This window comes from Symphalangus syndactylus, chromosome 9 (genome assembly GCF_028878055.3).
Source record: "Symphalangus syndactylus isolate Jambi chromosome 9, NHGRI_mSymSyn1-v2.1_pri, whole genome shotgun sequence".
Taxonomy (NCBI): domain Eukaryota; kingdom Metazoa; phylum Chordata; class Mammalia; order Primates; family Hylobatidae; genus Symphalangus; species Symphalangus syndactylus.
The window spans coordinates 79,563,101-79,584,534 of NC_072431.2; the positions used below are offsets into that span (position 1 = coordinate 79,563,101).

Here is a 21,434-nt window from a genome sequence, read left to right on the forward strand (position 1 = left end):
CCATGTGATGATGAAACACACAAGTAAATAAGCCGTGATGTCGTCTGGGAATGCTTCAGCCAGTGTGGCTGGTCTTAAACTGGTCTAGTTTAGTTGAGACATTTGGAGTGGCCACGCGTTGGCCACTTCAGAGAAACCAGCAGTGTTAATTGGAAGCCTCTCTCCAAGTCTCAGCAGGCCAGCCGAGCACTGGGACACCATGGCTCTGACTTAAGCCTTTGCCCTGCAGTCATGATGTGACTCAGGGGCTGACCCAGAGCCCGGGATTATGGAGGCTTTGGAGAAGCAGCTGCACCTTCAAGCAAGTTTCCTTGGATGTATCTCCTGCCACCTCTCACAGATACAAATTAAAGAGAGAGAAAGAGAGAGAGAGAGAGAGACATGAACTGTTGTTACTGCAGCAAATATCCACACTGGATCTGCTGTCAGGGTTGCATCCTGGGAAAGCTAATTTTGTAGACTTAAAGTAATGAATAATTAGACCATTGCTAAATGTATGTTTTATTTTCTGAACAAATTCAAAGCATTAGAAAGATAATGAAGATTTTCTTAAAATTAGGCCTATTTTAACCCTCGCTACTGTTCAGCCCTAATGGAATATTTATGCCAAAATCTCTATTCGTCAGGCTTCTCCAGATACAGACCAATAGGATATATTTATGAGTGTGTGTGTGTGTATGTGTGTGTATCTATGGTGGGGAGAGATTTTTTTATAGGGATGGCCTTGTGTAATTATAGAAACCACGAAGTTTGATCATTTGCCATCTGTAAGCTGGAGACCCCGGAAAGCTGGTGATGAGATTCTATCCAGGTCTCAAGGCCCCAGAACCAGGAGCTCTGATGCTCAAGCACAGGGAGAAGATGGGTGTCCCAGCTCAAACACAGAGAACACATTCACCATTACCTGCCTTTTTGTTCTGTTCAGACCCTCAGCAGATAGGATGCCTGCCCACAGTAGTGAGGGCACATCTTCCTTACTGTCTGTCAATTCAGATGCTGCTCTCTCTGGTAAACAGCCTCACAGACACACCCAGAAATAATGTTTCACCAGATACCTGAACACCCCTTGCTTAGCCATTGCAAGTTCACCCCTTGCCAACTCGCCCCCTATATGCATGTCTTTTTCTCCAGAGAAAGACAAAACAAGGTCGCAATTCCAACTGGCATGACACTGCTGTCCTGTATACAACCGAAAATGCACTCATCCCTTCCAGAAGAGAAGGTAAAGTCCTTGAGTTGATGTTTACTCTTTCCTGATATCCTGTAACTTAAAATACTATGATGTAAAATTATCAACAATTAGACACTGCTATAGAAGTCACTTATGTCCCATGTTAAGGGAATAAGAGGAAAGAAAACAAAGATAGTTATTTATATATATATAAAAATATATATATATACATACACATATACATATACATATCTATATATACACACACACACAAACATATTCTTAACAAAATGAGAAGGAAATACTCATTGACAATTACTGTTTTCATTTCTGAAACTGGTCACATCACAGCTGGTATTTTTAATGTCTTCTACCCATTTTGTATTCCCCTTGCCTTCAGCAAGCACCTCAGCTGGTTGTGGTTCTTTACCTGGTGGTGTGATGCAAACCATCATTCCTGAAGGGTCTGGGCCATTAGTGGTACTACCTGGATTGGGTCAGGGTAGTTTCCATTGACCTTCATCGCAGGGCTTACTAAGGGAAGTCCTAAGGGATCTCCTGCATCCCATACCGTTCCTTACCTCCATTCTAGAGCAGTAGTCTATTTTCCCTTGGGTAGTCTGGGTCAGTCACCCAGCCAACACCGTAAATCCCATCCTTGCCTGTTGACTCAAAAGCCTGAGGAGCCCAGACTGACCATGTGGCATCTTGACTTCCAGTTCAGTGGAATCATTGTTGTGCCTCCTGATGGAATCATTTGTTTCTCTGGACCTAAGACCCATTGGCCAGTAGAACATAAAAGTCATGAGGAAAACGTTTTGCTAGTGGGTCACTAGGGATAATGATGGCGCCACTCCCCTTTTAACCTCTTGATTCCTGGACCCTATGGGAGAAACAGCACCATATATTGGATGTCATTCAGAGCATACACAGCCTTCTGGAGAACATCGCCCCAGCCCTATGAAGTATTGCTACCTCTCTGGCCCTGTAACTGAGTTTTCAAAAGGCCGCTCTACTGTTCTGTCAAACCAGCTGCTTCAAGGTAGTGGGGAACTTGGTAAGACCAGTGAGTTCCATGCACGGGCTCATTGCTGCACTCCTTTGGCTGGGAAGCGAGTTCCTTGATCAGAAGCAATGCTGTGTGGAATACCATGACAGTGGATAAGGCCTTCTGTAAGTCAAGCTACTGATAGTAGTTTTGGGAGAACTTACATTCTGTAGGCTACTGATGGAGAAGCAAGTGGGAACCTTTTCTTCCCAAGAAGTAGTTTCCTGCAGAGGTTGCTTTGATAACCATGAAGAAAATGCAACCTGTTAAGACCTTTCATTGTGAGATCTGGGCTGGTGTTCATGTGCCCAGGGACCTGTGGAGTGTTGGAAAACACCTGGAGGAGGCACTGCTGTCAGACAGCCAGAGCGAAGTGTGTGCACTGAAGACAAGATTAGATCGACTCATGGAGGCATCCGGCAGAGCTTACGGCAGGACTTATGATGAAGGGAGGGCCTGTGCAGGGTTTATTCAAGACAAATCCGGAGCAGATGTCTCCATTTCCATCCTACACAGGCATGGAGGACCACATGCTCCCTGTGAGGGGTGACATGAGGATTGAACAGTTAGCAAAAAACAGGCCACAATGGATAATGCTAAGAAATAGAAAAACTTCAGATCCCACTGGGACTAGCGAATAGCACATAGAAGGCAATCATCTTGGCTGTGTTTCTGGGTGGAGTTAGTGCAAACAGCAGGATGAGGGAATGGTGGCGGGGTAGCTGGGAGACAGTGCCCTCACCAACTCCTCCCTGCCTGGCTTGGACTCGTTTATGCTAACAGGGCCAGCCCTCTCCCTCCCACCCACCCCCACCTGACCAGGCTTGTTTGATCTACAAACAACCCCAAGGCTTCCTGGGACTCCCTCCTAGAAACCCATGTGTTTCAGGCTCCCCACCCTCCCTGTTCTCTCCCATTCCTGGGAAGGTTCCCCAAAGCCTTAAGATTGCAATTTCTGCAGCCCCCACATAATCACATTTGTTCTTTAATTTCCAGTCTTTCAAAAGATCATGACCACTAATGAATGATTATACAGTAAGTCCTCACTTAACATCATCAACAGGTTAGGTTTTTGGAAACCGCAGCTTTATGCAGAACAACAGATAACTAAACCAATTTTACCATAGGCCAACTGATAAAAATAGAGTTAAGTTCCTAGCATATATTTCTGGTCACCAAAACGTCACAAAACTTCGAAATAAAGACCAAAACACTTCTAAATAAAGACGAAACACTACTAATATTAAACATTGAAATAAATACGAGCTATACATACATTTAAGAAATATTAATAAAAGCAAGTAATGTGATGATTTACCCAGTTTTTCCAGTTCAGGGTCACAGGTGGCCGCAGCCTACCATGGCAGCACAGGGGACAAGGTAGAAGCCAGCCCTGGACTGGCCCCCATCCCATTGCAGGTACACTTATGCTCACCCACATGGGGACAGTTCGGACACCCCAGTGACCCTAACATGCACAGTCTGGGGACATGGGAGGACATGAGCGCAGCCAGAGAAAACACACGCAGACCTGCTGAGAAGGTGCAATCTGCACAGACAGCAGCCGCGGCCTGGGATGTTAAGATGACGTTGAATGAAAGTCGTTGGAGGACCTGCCATTATCAGCCTGTAGGCTGAAAACAGATGGGAATCACAGCAATCAGTCTCGCTCTAACAGCCCACACTCAGAGGCTCCGGCTGTCCAGGCTCTGTCAGGCTTTCTGACACGCCTCTCCATGAAGCTCCTGAGTGAATGAATACTGTTATTCTTATCCCCGTTTTACAGATGAGAAGCCATAGCCTGTAAGCACTGATTTGCTGGAGGCCACGGTTGAATCCGCACAGTGTTACGTAATTGTTTTGGGGGGTTGTGTTGTTGTTGTTGCTGTTTATTTGTTTTGAGACAAGGTCTCGCTCTGTCACCCAGGCTGGAGTGTGTTAGTGCAATCGTAGTTCACTGCAGCCTCGATTTCCCAGGCTCAAGCAGTCCTCCTGCCTCAGCCTCCCAAGTAGCTAGGACTACAAGAACACTCTACCATGCCTGGATAATTTTTAAAGTTTTTTGTAGAGACAGACAGGGTCTCACTTTGTTGCTGAGGCTGGTCTCAAATTCCTGGGCTCAAGTGATCCTCCCACCTCGGCCTCCCAAAGTGCTGGGATTACAGATGCAAGTCACAGTACTCATAATTGTTTAAATTGACACAAAAGATGGAGAAAAATGTGTCTTTAAAAATCTGTTGAGTACAAAGTGCATACATAAACATAGAAGGGCAATGTATCTGATTTTCTTCAAACATTTAAGAAATTTTGTTACATTTATCCAAAAAGCTTCTAAAAAAAAAGACTACCAAAAAAAGCAACCTAATGTAAACCATGCTTATCTTGGGGATAAGTGATTATTTTCTTTCCAAATGTTTGTGTTTTCTTTACTTTCTATATGGAAGAAAAAGAAAACTTCATTTTAAAAACTAAAATAATCCTAATTTAAAAACTCTGGTAGAATGTGGTTGTAGGAGGGTATCTGTAATAAGAGGAATGGAAGAGGTGGGGTGTGGCCATCTATCCTTTCAGGACATGGAGGGGAAAATGGGGTCCCTGCCTCGCAAGGAGACAGCATCCAACTTCTCCTGGGAGAAGACCCTGGGACAGACCCTGAAACTCTAAGGCTAGAGCCCCAGCATCTCATGTAGGTTATTTTGAGTGTTGGTGGGTTTTGCTGAGGTGAGTGTTTTCTGGCCAATAAAGCCGAGTTATTTTGGGCCACCATAATTGTGAGTTAGACAGGTGGTTTGTGTGTGAAACATTTAATTTGCTGGCTGTGTAGTCTGTTGACTTTGGATCAGGCTAGAAACAATTCTATACAAGTTTCACAAAATGATGGGCCCTGATGCTGATCTTATCACTGTTACAAGCAGACGCACAGTGCCAAGGCAGGCTGGACTACAGGAGGGGAGCTCTAGGGAAAAATCGTGTTACTATTCATTGCTTTTATGCTGACTACTCTACTGTATTTGAGTACCTTTTAAGTATAGTAGTCCCCTGCTTATTCACAGGGGTATATGTTTCAGGACCCTCCGTGGATGCCTGAAACCTCAGCACTGAATATATGTGTGTGTCTGTGTGTGTGTGTGTGTGTGTATACTGTTTTTTTCCTATGCATACATACCTGTGATAAAGTCTAATTTCTACATTAGGCACAGTGAGCAACAATGACTAGCAATGAAATAGGACAATTATAACAATATGCCAACATCAGTACCCTTGTGCTTTGGGGCCATTATTAAGTACAGTAAGGGCCCCTGAACACAATCTCTGCAACACTGAGACAGTCCATCTGAGAACCAAGACCACTGCCAAGTGACTCACAGGCAGAGGAGACAGTGTGGATCCACTGGACAAAAGGAGGATTCCCATCCGTGGTGGGACAGGGCAGGATGGCAGATTTCACCAGGCTACTCAGAAGGACACAGAATTCAAAACTGACCAAGTGTTTATTTCTGGAATTGTTCATTTAATATCTTGGTTGATCACAGGTAACAAACTGCAGAAAGCAAAACCTCCAAAAAGGAGGGACTACTATGATGGTTTTTGCCGTGTGTGTGTGTGTGTATGTGTGTGTGTGTGTGTGTTGGGAGTGCACTGTATACAAGCATAGTTATTAGTCATTTTGCTTTTCTCCACTCACTTTTAATGGTGTGTTAGCACTGTGTGATTTCTAAAAATACTCAGAAGAGAACTCATCTTGGAATAAGCCCCGATTAGAGTATCTTTTCAATATTAAAAGATATGGTTTATTCCTTAGTCCAGAACCAGGTAACAGTTTAAATTAGTCATCTTCACAGTCTTTGCTATTTAATCTGACCCAAACTTCAGGCAATTGATACAAATAACTAATAAGGCAAAAATAACCCAACTGGCCAGGAAACTGTTGCCCTGAGGTTGCAGATGGAGGCACTGATGCAGAGACACCAGACAGGTGATCCTTGGAGACTCAGGCTTCAGTGCTGCCATTGATGAGGGCTTATTTCCCCTGGTGACGATACAGGCACCTCTCACTAGCCTTTTGACAGCCCTTTTGACACCTAGGATGTGGAGGCTCTTTGCTGCCTCTCCTCTGTTTTCTCCAGCATCTTGGGGTCCCATTTGCTCGCACTCAGGCTGTGCCACCCCTACCCTGCTCAGCTCTCCTCCCCCTGCCCTTCCTCATGCACCCCCCCATATTTCTTCTTTGCTCTTTGTTTTTGACGTAGTTTACAAACATTTGGAATGTGTTTTATTTTTGTAAGTAATTTCCTCATTCTGTCGTTCTGAAACTATTCTATTATAGTTTCCGCAAGTAATTATTTCAGCTCTACTTCTGTCTGAAGAAAAATGACACTTGTAACTTTGTTGAGGGCATTTTGGGACAAGTTCCATGAAACAAGAGACATGTGAAGAGCACTGGGATAGGAAATGGAATCTGCTAATTTTAGAAAAAGGCAAATACTCCTGCCTTTTGAGAGCAGGGACTGAATGTGACTTTTTAAAACTGGTCGTCCGTTAACTCCAGCGCCTGTTGTTGGAGACAGCTGTCTTTGAACTATTGCAGGGAATAGGTTTCAGTAAGATGACGACAGCTATGTGGGGATACAAAGCTTAAATGTAGGTGGTTCTCACCTGCAGCCCAGTGAGGGGAGAAAGCCGGCTGTCCAGGAACCCTGGGGGAGGTACGAAGGAAGCCCTCCCACATGTGGCCCAGGCCAGCCGGCAGCAGCAGCACCTGGGAACATGCGACCCTGGGCCCACCCCAGCCCCACTGACTCAGAAACTCATGGGGGTATGGGGTCTGGACAATCTCTATTTTAACAAGCCCTCCAGGGGATTCTGACGTGGGCCAAGTGCAAGACCATCGTCTTCTCAGAGAACTTAGGATGTTTATGGACAGCCAGGCAGCTAGGCCCAGCGCCTGTGATAATTTTAGCTACCATTACTGAGCATTGACCCTGTGCCCTGCTAGCTCCTTCATAAGTGCTGTCTCGTTTAATCTTCACTAAGTCCTTAAAGAGAGGAATTCGGCCTTGTGGATGAGGACGTTAAGAGATGAATCTGAGTTTCCCACAGCCCTTGAGGGGCTGAGCGCCGAGCTGGAAGGACATGCTATTAGTGCAACAGAAAAGAGTGGCAGTGGCGTGGGCTTTGCGAGTCCAGGAAGGATGCGCGCTGGGGCCCCTGGAGACACCAACCTCATGAAGGAGGGAGGGCCTGAGCCGTCCTTGCAGGAAGATAAGGACTTTCAAGAGGAAGAGAGGCCAGGCCCGGTGGCTCACGCTTGTAATCCCAGCACTTTGGGAGGCCGAGGCAGGCGGATCACGAGGTCAGGAGATGGAGACCACGGTGAAACCCCGTCTCTACTAAAAATACGGAAAAATTGGCCGGGCGTGGTGGTGGGCGCCTGTAGTCCCAGCTACTCGGAGGCTGAGGCAGGAGAATGGCGTGAACCCGGGAGGCGGAGCTTGCAGTGAGCCGAGATTGCGCCACTGCACTCCAGCCTGGGCGACAGAGCGAGACTCCGTCTCAAAAAAAAAAAAAAAAAAGGAAGAGAAGGACATGTTCTGAGAACACACCTGGAGATGCCTGCAGTTGCCAACCCTGGGGGTCATATCTGCAAGTCCTCTTCTCTCTGAACCTACTCCCTTGGCTCCTAAAAGGTACCCCTCTCTCCTGGCTCCCTGTCTGTCCCCTCAACTCTCCAGGCTGCTCCAGGGAAGAAAGGTTTGGATCCTGGATAGCGGACAACCTTCTCTGCTGAAACGAGGAAGGCTGTGGAAAGGAAACGGGTGTTTTACATTGAAAGCAAGTTCCATTTTCTTATATTTCCAGCCATATCGTGGGTGATGTGCCCCGAAAACCCCTTCTGCTAACAAGCATCTTGAAAGGCTGGGTTTTCTGTCGTGGACATCATTGTAAATGCGTAGCCGAGCTTTGTGTTGCACAGAAAATGAGAAGGAAATCATAAAACAGAAGCGTGAGGGAGAGCTGAGATGCTGGGGGCTTCTGAGGAGGCTGGGGCTAGTCTTAGTCATCTGGGGCCTACCTTAGGGGTTCCGAGGGCCCCTGGCCAAGCGGCAGAGAGGAACGGGGCCCACAGCAGTTGCCAGTGCAGGGAGATGCCATGGAGAAAAAAACATCAGAAAGTCACTCCTCTCCAGGCCAGGCAGTCAGAAAGGAAAAAAAGTTACAGTAGCTTCAATTCACCTGAAACGTGGCCATCTCCCAACAAGCCCAGCACCCATACGAGGAAGGCCCGTGAAGAGTCCTTCACCCTCAAGGAGCGTGAAGAGGCCTGAACAGCAAGACGGGAACTGTGGGGCCAACCCGGTGGAAATCTCACAAACTCAGTAGATTTTATAGATGGCAAAATTTAAGAAGGCATCCATAAGGAAATAAAAGAACTGACCAAGAAAGAAGTTTGTAATTTATGTGAAAAGAAAAAAAAAGCGAAAAGTTTCCTTTTTATGTGTTCTTTCTTTCTTTGTTTGTTTGATTGAGACAGTCTCACTCTGTCGCCTAGGCTGGAGTGCAGTTGCAGCACAATCCCGGCTGACTGCAACCTCTGTCTCCTGGGTTCAAGCGATTCTTCTGCCTCAGCCTCCCAAGTAGCTGGGATTACGGGCACACACCACCATTTCCAGCTAATTTTTATATTTTTAGTAGAGACAGGGTTTTGCCATGTTGGCCAGGCTGGTCTTGAAATCCTGACCTCAAGTCATCCACCCACCTGGGCCTCCCAAAGTGCTGGGATTACAGGCATAAGCCACTGCGCCCAGCCCTTTTTATGTTGTAATTTTTCTTTAAAACAGCTAATAAAATGTTGCATTGCGGAGGAACAGTGACAATTTTGTCTGTCACCACCAACCTCCACTTTTAGGTACAAGGGAAGGAGGAGCAGAGACACAAAGACGAGAAGCTAAGATTGGCCGGGCCCGGCCGAGGGGCCCTGTGCCAGGTGGAGAGGCACCTCTCGGGGGCAGGCGAGGCACAGGGATGGGCGCTTGGGATGACTGACATTACAGGGTGGCATTACAGCGCACCCGGACATCTTCTCTGAGTTACAGAAAGTGACCTGTAATATTGTCTGTTCTTCAGCATGCAAGAGGCGAGGCTCAGATATCTGGATTCTTAGCTTTTATCAAAGAATGCTCTTTTCTGTTACTGCACACTAAACATTGATTATATTATCGAGAATTTACATTGCACAGTGTGCCAGCTTGAGGAGGCCTCCCTGACTGGGTGAGATGCCCTGAATTCCAAGTGCCCGTTTGAATGGGGTCAGCCTGGGTCCCTGAGGGCAGCACAGGGCAGGGCACACAGCTTGCCCAGAAGACGCCATCTGTCTGTCAGGCAAGAGGATGGTCTAACTCCTTTCCTCTCTTATCATCCGTAGAGATCTATTTTATTTCTTATTTAAATCACAGTGAATTTCAAAGGGGATTGGAGGCAGCTTTTTGTGTCAGTATTATTCAAATTAGAAAAGTCTAGAAAAAGGAATAATTTTTATTTTAAATGATTGGAAATAAAAATATGTTAATTAATGCTATTTTTGAAATCTACGTTTTCCTTAAGTGGTTAGAAGTAAACACTAGGAGAGCTCAGAAATATATGTGCTGGGAAGGGAGAGGGAGGAGGCAGTTAAAGGCAGCCACAAAGGCACAGCTCAGTCCTGCCTTCTTGGGACACAAGGCCAAAGGGATCAGAGAGGATGCTGCGTCAAACAGCACTCATTTATTTAATAATTTGGTCATTTTTATATCAAATTTACATCCAGAGTGATGGATGAACAGTGTGTTATGGAAAGCTAAGTAAAAGTAGGCCACATACTTTATTCTCTAGAGTTCTGATGATAAAAGGATAGAAGTTGGAAGAAAGCAGCAGAAGGAGGGATGGCATTTTTCTTAGGTTACCCATCTCAGGTGGTGGCTGCCTCACCTTTGCTTCATAATAGACCCAAAGCATAGTCGATTTGAGATTGAGTCCCTTGGCACCTTGGCAGGTCCCTGAACCTCTCTTTCTGAGGCATCGATTAAATAAAATTTATGTGTTTTAATAGATAGACAACCTGGAGACAGAGTTTCTATTTTGACAATGAAAACTAAGACACCGGCTTTGTTCTTGCCAGCGGGGATGGCCATCCACTGCCCCACACTTCCCTCAAAGGTGAGGCCCCAGAAATATGTAAAAAAGGACCGAAGGTTTTTTCCTCAAGAAGTGGTTTCAAATATGTTGAGATTCCCAGATAAATGGATCCAAGATTTGTTCCATAGGACGTGGAAGAAAATCTTTTGGCTTAGAAAAGTCTAAATGCAGATATACTCAGTAGGATTCATGTAACACGTTGGTTAAAGAACCTTAATTTGACTCCTGCATACCATGTGGGTTTTTTGTGCTGTTTGAATGAACTTGCCCCTTTTATAAGCTGAGCAGAGTGTTTCTGCAACACACACCCTCAGGGATAGGTGACATAATTTGTTGGTTGGGGCTTCTTTTATAATTTGCAAAGTAGGAATAATAATATTCACTCTGCAGGGAGCATGTGGATTAAATAAGTAGGTAGGTAAATATTATCCATTTGAACCCTGCAGAATGTCAAAACCCAATTACCGTTATGTGGTTTGCAGATATCAATGTTGAGCTGTACCATCTGATAGTAAATTAGCCAATAATGTAATATTTTAGACTACTCTTAAAGCCCATGACAGTGGCATAGAGAAGGAATCCTGTTTAACTATTTGCTTAAAAACAACAAAAAAAAGCACATTAAAATAAAATGAAACTGCCGGGCGCGGTGGCTCACGCTTGTAATTCCAGCACTTTGGGAGGCCGAGGCGGGCGGATCACGAGGTCAGGAGATCGAGACCACGGTGAAACCCCGTCTCTACTAAAAAATACAAAAAATTAGCCGGGCGCGGTGGCGGGCGCCTGTAGTCCCAGCTACTCGGAGGCTGAGGCAGGAGAATGGCGTGAACCCGGGAGGCGGAGCTTGCAGTGAGCCGAGATTGCGCCACTGCACTCCAACCCGGGCGACAGAGCGAGACTCTGTCTCAAAAAAAAAAAAAAATAAAGTGAAACTTCAGTTTCAGGGTAGCTGAACTGATTCTAAGCATCATCAGCCAAAGCCAGCATTGTGGCTACAGAGAAAAACTGGCCACCGTATCCAAATGGAATCCTTGCCCCGAAATGCAAGCGTCCATCTCTGTCCCTGTGGAACTTCACTTAGTCCAGTCCTGGTTCATGCACTACACCCATGACTGCTGTTGATAGGCTTTCTGATCCATAGTAAGGAAATAGCAATATTGACATGCGGCAAAGAAATTCACTCCATACCATTGCTGATGCCCCCATTTAAACACAAGAAAGACAGCCAAGAGTTGGTAGACAATTTTGTTTTTAATGCATGAAAGAAGGACAACAAAGTGGTCAGAGAAATTTACTCCAAAGGAAGTGGAGTTAAGTTAGGAAATAGAACAGAACTTTAAAATAAATACTTTTAGTCATTGCCTCAGAAAATTTCAGTAGCTCATCACATAAAACAAGAGCAGGCTATTATTGAAAAACAAATAAGCATCAAAACATTCTTGGAAATTAAATACACATCTTTAGAAATGTGCACATTTAGACACATTCAGGTAAAAATTTTAAAAATCCACAGATAAAATTTTACTAGCTTCTAGAGAGGGATTATATATAGCTATAAACAAATCATGCGAACATATGCCTTCTCATCTATGACACAAGATGCTAGAAAACAGAGGAGCTGAGAAGACAGTCTTAAAGAAGAAGGATTTTCATCTGAATCTTCCTTTGGTTTAGCCATATACTAGTAGTCAAGGATAAGAAGTAAATGGAGCCAGGCTTCAGACACAAGAGAGCTTCGAGAGTATACCCTCCTAAGTTAGATTATACTCAAGTGTATAATCCAAATAACGGGAAATAAATCTAGGAAAGGGAAAGACATATATGTAGCTGTCCAATTTAATATGTAACTTAATATAAAATAAGGGTTCCTATAATAGAAATACCATGATGTTACATAGATATATGTGCAAAATAAAGGAAATTTAGACATTTATTAGACAAGACTCCTCAGTTCTCAGAAACAGAAATATGTCTTGACCAGTTATGCATAATTGGGTTTTGTGGTTATTTTTAGCTCACATAACTGGCACTTCCAAGAGACTAATCTTTATTATGGGCATGGTTGGGTCCAGGAGCTGAAACATTGTCTTAGAACTATGTTCCTCTCCAGTCCGTGGATAAGTTCTTCCCTGTGCTGGTTAAAATGGCAGCCATTTATCCAAAACTTATACCCAATCCATTTATTCCAGCCCAATTGGACCATCTTCCTGAACACCTCTAGTGGAAAGGTGCTGAAAAGGACTTTGATAGGTCCAGCATGGAACACATACTCATCTTTGGACATAGCATTATCCTAGGGGAATAGTTAGGGGCAGATAGTCTCACCCAGATATGATAAATTGGTTACCTGCAAGAGGACAGATTCTTTTAACACAGAGTGAGAGTGGTGGGCAGAGAAAAACAGCAGCTGTTTATTACATGTTTTTAAAAGAACAGCAGTTGGAACACAGCTATGTGTTACAGCGGAATAACTTGGAATTTTCTCTGCCCAGGGACTCTAATAGGCACGTTAAGATTCTAGGACTAGAGTTTGGTTCAGATAGTGAAGAAATAGGAGCTGACTGATACCAAGAATACATCAATTGACTCTTAAGAGAATCCAGGTCTAATTTTAGATCCATAAATGTTTTTCAAACCTTCATTATCTTGCCTTCTTGAAAAGATAAAAATGTGTATGTGTATATAGTAGTGCTCTGGACTCAACTGATTACCTTCATCATGCAGTGTCTTTGAGGAGCCCAGGTCTATGGGATTTTTGACAAGAACATTAATATAGAATGTTATTAAATAGTGGCCATCAAACTAAAGAGGCTGTGATTTTGACAAGGAATGAACAGGCAAACTTCACTTGGAGGAAACTGTGCCTAGGGAATCAATTAGAGAAAAAGAGGGGAACAAAGTTTGAGGTGCCTACTCAGAGCAGAATCTATATAATGCTGGTGGCAGAGGGTCTCTCAAAGGTGAATCCTAAACCCAGCCTCTCCAAACCGTGCCTCCTGAACATTTGCACACCTGTGTGTGCACACAGACACTAGAGATTCCAGCCACTCAACAGTATTTGATGTTTCCCATGCAGCCTGGCGTTTCTCTGCTTTTTCCCATCTTTTGACCCAACTGTCCTCTACCTGCCAAAATCATGCTTGTGTTCAGACGCAGTCCAATGGTCGCTTTCCTGTGTCCTCTAATTAGAATGAGTGACCCCACTTCTGTATTCCTGTGGTATTGTCCATGAACCCCACCATCGCAACTCTTAAATTGACTGAAATGCATTGTGTACATTGGTGGGTTTAAACTGGGTACACGTTCTTCTGGGAGAACCAGGACTTTCCAAGGGAATCCACTTCCAAATGTTATACCTCCACATGTATTCGTTCCTGGAATTCATGTGCCTGAGAACTCACCCATGACCAGCATCATTCCAAGTCTTTTTCCCCAATGCCAGTTTTATAGATGCCCTCCTTCTCCTTCATAAAAGACAGACATACCCCTCACCCATCAGGAATCTCACTGGGGCACACTTTCCTGAGATGGACAAACCTTATTCCTGATCTCAAACAAAAGAACAAATGGAAATATTGGTATAAGATCAAGCAGATAAATAACTTTAATGAGTTGGTGGCGAATCTTTTTGAACATCAGGTGGTTTCCCAATTTTTCTTTCCAACCAAATTGACAAAGGATCTAAATGAGTTGTCAGATTATAGATCATTAAGCATAATTTTTCTGACAGATTAATTAAGTGATTTTTGATATATATTAGAGGAAAAGTTTTAAAAACCTAATGGAATGATGTAACCATAACAAAAGTCCCTTAATTTACCTTCGTATGTGACAAGCTTTGCCTAGTGCTTATATCTATAAGATGAAAAATAGACTTGAATTTATGCCAAACCCTGCCTCATGCTAGCAATAAGTAATCCAGTCATTTTTAAGGAATTAATTGAAAAAACCTCACTCACTTATGAAATGCATTTCCAAATGATAGTTTACCTTTTTGCTTAAGAAATGTCAAAGTTTCTAAGAACATTTATGTAATTTTGATTGGCTGTTTTCTATTAGCACAAGGATAACAATATAAAAATGAATTTATTTATTTATTTATTTATTTTTGAGTCTTGCTCTGTCGCCCAGGCTGGAGTGCAGTGGTGCGATCTCAGCTCACTGCAGCCTCCGCCTCTCAGGTTCAAGCGATTCTCTGCCTCAGCTTCCCGAGTAGCTGGGATTACAGGTGTGCACCACCACACCTGGCTAATTTTTATATTTTTAATAGAGACAAGGTTTTGCCATGTTGGCCAGGCTGGTCTCGAACTCCTGGCCTCAAGTGATCCACCCACCTCAGCCTCCCAAAGTGCTGGGATTACAGGTGTGAGCCACTGCACCTCATCCCCCAAAATTATTGAAATGCTTTATATCAGTTTGTATCACTAGTTCAGAAGCACTTTACTTTGTAATTTTTCCCTTTCTTCCAAGCGCCTGGAACATAGAGAACAAAGTCAACGCAGGTTAAGGTGAAGTGCAGCATTGCTTGTTGGTTGTGAGTGGCCTGTGGAACCCGCAGGCAGCAGTGTGAGGTGGCGAGGTAGCTTTTCTTTCATTGAAACATTTTCTCTGGGCCATATAAATTTGGTGAAACTGGCTTTTGAGAAATCCTCTTTCTTAATGAACCACAAAAAAGCAATATCATAGGACACAAGATCTTTAATTTGCGTTTAATAAAACAATAAAATGAATCCATTCCAAAATTACTTGGAAGATACTTATATTTAGTGATGGAATTATCTTTGCTGACTCTGTAAAAGAAAAACTAGTACCAAACTGAGAATAATTGTGTTCAACTTGAGGAACTAGTAGCCCTAAGTTAGCATTTTCTTCTTTATACTTGAGCTGAAGAATTTACCAAAGCTCATTCAGGATACATAATGGCCTCTGAACCATGGGATTATATAATTTAGGTGGAGGACAATAGAAGGGTTAATATTCCTTACTCAGGCTCTGTGGCTATTCATTTAGAAGAGAATTAAATCATGAACTTATATTAGGCTTCTGCTAAAGACAAAGTTAGTGTGTTTTTTCACATTTGCAAAAATCCTGCGGTAATAACTTTTTAGTTCAAAAAGATTGTTCATGCCTTAAGAGAATAGCAAAGTTGCCAGTGCATTAATTAACTCAAAAATAATGACTTACACTCTCAGGGAAGACAGAATATAGCAGAAAGGACAAAGCCAATGTTGTATTCCTTTTAAAGATTCCTAATTAGTCACTGGTCAGTTGTAAAAATGAGTGTTTGCATACTATATTTTGATTTGGCATTTCAAAGACTGTTAACAGTTCTACTCTAGAACGGGTTTTAGAGTCCATCAGAACCAACTGCTTATTTTACAGAAAGGGGAAAGGGGATTGTTCAGAGTGCAATTTGGGCTTTTAATTCAGCCCTCCTCCTGCTGCCCCTGGGTTTCAGGCTGGGATCCCTGGATCGCTGGCTCTAGGGAAGCCCCTCAGGGGCTGGACAGAGGGTGGGAAATGGGACACACACAGGATCTGGAGGACAGGACCTGGGCCCCCAACCTCGATGCAGCCCAAGCAGCTCCACGTTTTCCTTTTATGTTCTGAGTTTCCATTTAGCATTGATGAAGAAAAAAAAGTCTCCTGCACCATTATCTCATTCAGAAATTGTCAAAACATGTTACAGTTCATGGGGTTAATAATCGGAACCAGCTGAAGGAATAAAAGAGATGTGGGGTGGGGGCAGGATGAGTGAGATGGGCATGTCTGATTCCAAACAAAAGATGCCCAGGACAGAGCAGACCTCGGAAAGGAGGGATCAGAAATTGCCTGAAAACTCACACCAATACAGGTTGGGGCTTCACAGGAATATCTGCCCTTCTCTTCAGATCTGTGCTGTCTCTGACAGCTCACCAGGAAGCTTCTCCAGAAAGTTCCCCACTCAGCTTCCATCACCCTCCTCAAAGCCTTTGCAGGTGCTCCCCCTTGGCCACAGCCTGCCCCACCCTATACTCTGAGCAGGTGCCGGCATCACTGTGGGGAGATCTGCCCAGTCTTTCCTGGTCGGGTCCCACCCCTTTGGCAGAAGGCCTTGCATCCATGTTCCCTCTCCTCCCAGCATTTAGACAGTTGCCTTTTCAATTCCTGTGCCACTCTTCTCCCTAGACGCAGATAAACCTCCTGAGAGCAGGGCCCCCCCACCTGCTTCTGCACCAATGGCACGAATGGTGTCGCAGGGCTGTGGCCAGGCCACACGGGCCATGGGAAGATTATCCACATGGAGAGCAGGAGGGATGGCCTGGGCAAAAGGGGAGCTCTGGTAATAGCACTCACATTAGTCATTTTGTAAATGGTTTAACACGTGTGTGCACCAAATATGTGACCTCTCACTCCATGTTGATTTAAGGCTTTGCAGGTGGCTTAATTTAGACCACAGGCTCTCAACTTTTTTTTGTTGCCTCAGAACTTCTGAGGAATATATATGTATAACCCAACAAGCATTCCTGATCTTATAACTGGCTAGAGAAGGGGTGGAGGTGGGTTAGAGTCCCTCTGCCCTATGATGTGTTCTGTGCCTCCAGAGGGCATGTACCAGGTGCTCTGAGGGCCCCCTCCAAGGGGCCTGGCAGCAGACGGCCAGTGGGGGCACATTTGTTAAAGTCACTTCACGCCTGAGCGATAATCCCTGGAGAGGGAAGAGGGTAAGCCAGGCTAAACCAGCATTTGTGTGGCCCCTACTGTGTGCCACCACCTCGCTCAGTCCAGCCTGCCACACTCTGCCTATGGTAGCACACCAAGAGTTGGTGTGACCATACAGCATTGTCATTCTTTGTGTACGTGTCTGTCCCTTCAGAAGCTGTGAGTGCCAGAGAGCCCACATGTTTGGATTGGAAATATGTGTCCCCAGGCCCTGTGACAGGGCCATTCACATTCAGGCACCCACTTAGCAACAGGGACCCTGTGGGCAGCAGCATTACCTTACTCTGCCAGGGTGTGAATCCAGGTCTCTGTGACCTGAGAGTTTTGCTCTTGTCACACTTTTTATATACAACATAGACAGAAAAAACGCTGGTTTTATTGTTCAGTGATGGCGGCAAAAGGAAAGGCAAGAGAGGGGTGATGGGAAACAGGGAGCTACTGCAACATTTCTTCTCAATATTTGTCTGAATTAAGAGTCTGGCCACAAAAGCTGGGAGAAAACTAGAAGAGCGAGGTCGCAGCAGACCAGCATCACTGCATTCAGCATATCTCCTCGTGCGTTTATGCTGCTCTAAACTATTCCTTTTTTTCGTTCTATTCCTTACCTTGGAGCTCTTTAGTGAAATGTATATTCTTTAAACTGTTGTTCTTTCGTTTGTTTTATTGTTTGGAATCTCAAATAAACCATCACCTGATGGGATTTTCTTTTGATTTTGTTGATGATAAGTTGTTAGTCTCCTGTCCAGTTAAAATGTTGGTGATGTTGAGTGCAATTGTGATGTCACTTCACTCTCAGTGCATGATTTTGTGGAGTGAGCACTCCTAGAGGAGTCATAATTCACTTTGGGCATCCAGTGACTATTTAGGGGAAGAATGACTTTACAACAAAATACACTGGGACTGCAACAAAACACAGTCCTTGTTTCCTGGACTGTTATAAATAGTGCTTAGATCATATGTCTTGAAGTGTCTTGAAGTTTAAAATCTATTTTTCTTAAAAAACAATAACAACTCTAATATACATCTGGGCTAGAGTTGTGTGTTTTTGTCCTTCAAATTTCATCTCTACGCATAGAGCCTTCTGTGATTTTAGAGAATTTAGAAGCTCAGTAAGAGAAAAATAATGACCTCCCATTACTTACACTTAATGTATTGCTATCTACAAATAGCTAGATAGTTGTGCAGAATAGCCATAGTGCTACCAATCATTAGTATTAATGCTGACAGAACTTGGCTTGGAGAGCAATTTACCACTCTGTGCATCTCACCAAACTGCTGCAGCAAATCACATTTAGTGCATAGGAGCCAGGTAACCTCAACCACAGAAACTGGCCTCACATGTAAAAATTAAGGGAGAGCCAAAAGCTGGGGAGTAGGGCCGTGACTCTTCCAGGCCAGATTTCAAATATGAAATACACATCAGATGTTTCCAGACTGATATTTATGTCTGTTTATTTATATTTCCAAAAACTGTAATTGTTCTTAATGTTTTTCTAAAGATCTCACATTAAACAAGTTCCATTAAACCAAAGGTCGGACTAGAAACAATTGCATTCAACATGTCATTAGTTTGAATTTTTAAATGTGCTTGCCCATAGCCATAGAGAGGAGACCAATGTAAAAGGCTAATTAATCAAATACTGATTTTTGAGGGACAGTTTTGCTCTCAGTCTTACACAGATGACTCCTTGTGAGTTAAAATGTTTCAGGAGTATTCAGCAGTATTTGATTGAGGGTCTTCCTTTATTTTGAGCACCCTGAATCCCAAATTTTAGAGTGGGGCCGACAGACTGATGTCACACTTGTTAGGCAGTATGGACGCCGGAGTGGTTTGGGCTGACCTGTCCTTGCCTTGTCTTGTCCAGTAAGCCTGCCCCTGGGGTCTGGCAGCCACTGCAGCCCGGATGGAGCCCTGCAGGTGCTCTCAGAGGCGGAGGAGACTGTGTCAGTTGGCAGCTGTTTTGCATCGGAGGACACGACCGAGGACTCAGGAGTGATGAGTTCCCCCTCAGACATCGTCTCTCTGGACTCGCAGCAGGACAGCATGAAATACAAAGACAAGTGGGCCACAGACCAGGAAGACTGCAGTGACCAGGACCTCGCTGGAACCCCAGACCTGGGTCCCCAGAAGAGCCCCTTGTGGGAGAAGAATGGCTCTGAGAACTCACATCTGAGGTGAGTCATGGGAAGGATGGGTGGGTACGGAAGTCACAGCCACATCTGTGTCTCTAAAGAGGGTCTTTTGTCACGGGATCCAACACGTGCTATCACAACCTGCTCTGCACCAGGGGCCCCGACCCTGATTCACAGCAGCTGCTCTCAGGCGTGTCTCTGTGCTGTCTGTACATCTGCAGTAACTTACAAAGACTGTGTAAGAGTGGCTTGTTTGCTTTGGCACCATACCCTTAAGTATATTTTTCTACTCAATATTATGTTTGTAAGATTTATCCATGATGATATCTGTGTTGTTCATTCATTTATTTACCCATTTTCCTGATAACAAACACTTAGATTGTTCTAGTTTTTCAGGGCTAGAAACAATGAACAAAAAACATATGTCTCTATTTACATGTAGAGACTTTTCTAGAAGAGGAAAGTGACAGGAAAGAGACTCATCTTCAGCTTTACGGGATACCTGAAATGCTTATGCAGTTGGCGGGCCCCCCAGTGTCTGCAGGGTCCCCTTGTTGCACACCAATGCCCATAATTAAGATCAGTAGACATCTTGAGCTTTGCCAGCGTGTAGGCGTCAGATGGCATCTCATGTAGCTTTCATTTACAGTTCTCTGATTAGAAAGGATGAGCATCTTTTCATATATTAATTAGCAATTTGGGTCTTATATTGTATTAATTGCCTTTTCATAGCCTTTGCCCTTTTAAAAAACATGCTATGTTTGGCCTGGCATGGTGGCTCATGCCCGTAATCCCAACATTTTGAGAAGCTGAAACAGGAGGATTGCTTGAGCCCAGGAGTTCAAGACCAGCATGGTCAATATAGTGAGACCTTTTCTCTACAAAAAAATTTAAAAATTAGCTGAGCGTGGTAGCATGTGCCTGTAGTCCCAGCTACTCTGGAAGCTGAGATGGGAGGATCACTTGAGCCCAGGAGGTGAAGGTTGCAGTGAGTTGAGATTGTACCACTACACTCCAGCCTGGGCAATAGGACAAGACTCTGTCTCAAAAAAAATTGAATTAAATTAAACATTGTTATGCTTACTTTTTTTGATTATTAATTTCTCCTTTGTCAGTTATTTACACATGGAACATTTCTAAGCCTGTGGCTTGAATTTAATTATGTTTTCTTTTCTTGTACAATGATTGTCTTTACTTTTTAATATTATTTAATTTTTCCTGTTTCTCTCAGATGTATATAATCTTTGCCTATTTAAGAGATCCTTCCCGTACCCTAAGAGACTAAAGATAGTCTGAATTTCTTGTAAAACTGCTTTCTCACATTTGAGCCCTCTTGTACCTGGGGTTTATTTTTGGGTGTGATATGAAGAAGGATCTGTTTTTTCCCACTGATTCCTGTCCCACTATGGTCAGACATCAAGTGTCCATGTGCACATTGTTCTGTTCCAACGCTCTTTTTGTAGCACTGGTGTATTTGTCCATCTCTGTACCAACACCACACTGTCAGGATTCCTTTCTTTATTATATAGAAAGGCATGTTGATTCTCTTCAGCCCGCCAATGTTTTTCATCTTTTAGATAAGTGTAAGAACTCATCAAATAAATATTATGGAAATGTTAACAGAAATAACGTAAAATGGGCTGGGTGCAGTGGCTCAAGCCTATAATCCCAGCACCTTGGGAGGCTCAGGTGGATCACCTGAGGTCAGGAGTTCAAGACCTGCCTGGCCAACATGGTGAAACCTCATCTCTACTTAAAATACAAAAATTGGCTGGGTGTGGTGGCGCTTGCCTGTAGTCCCAGCTACTTGGGAGACTGAGGCAAGAGAATCACTTGAACCCTGGAGGCAGAGGTTGCAATAAGCTGAGATCGCGCCATTGCACTCCTGCCTGGGTGATAGAGTGAGACTCTGTTTCAAAAAAAAAAAAAAAAAAAAAAAGAAAGAAAGAAATAAGGTAAAATGATTTAAAGAAATAGTTCATAAGACAGTCACCAAAATGAATGAATGCTTTTATAATATATTTTTCAGGTTTTGTTCCAACCCTATTCATATGAACACACAAATCTGTATCTGGTTAGTGTAATTGTCTTATCAATAATACTTTATATTTCTTTGTACCTAACAGTTTGTCATGAGCACTTCCCCATGTTGTTATAAACACTTCCTAATAACGTTAAAGTATAGCTCTTCAATTCTAAGGATGACTC

General features: G+C 43.7%; 1 protein-coding gene across 10 annotated transcripts in view; it reads left to right on the plus strand.

Moving 5' to 3' along the window:
- The window catches only part of COBL (cordon-bleu WH2 repeat protein), a 310,332-nt gene that overhangs the window by 262,681 nt on the left and 26,217 nt on the right, over positions 1-21,434 (plus strand). For all 10 annotated transcript variants that reach the window (XM_063609524.1, XM_055293128.2, XM_055293130.2 and 7 more), the window contains one exon: positions 18,959-19,268. In XM_063609524.1, the coding sequence (XP_063465594.1) occupies positions 18,959-19,268 (310 nt within the window). The remainder of the gene's footprint in view (positions 1-18,958; positions 19,269-21,434) is intronic.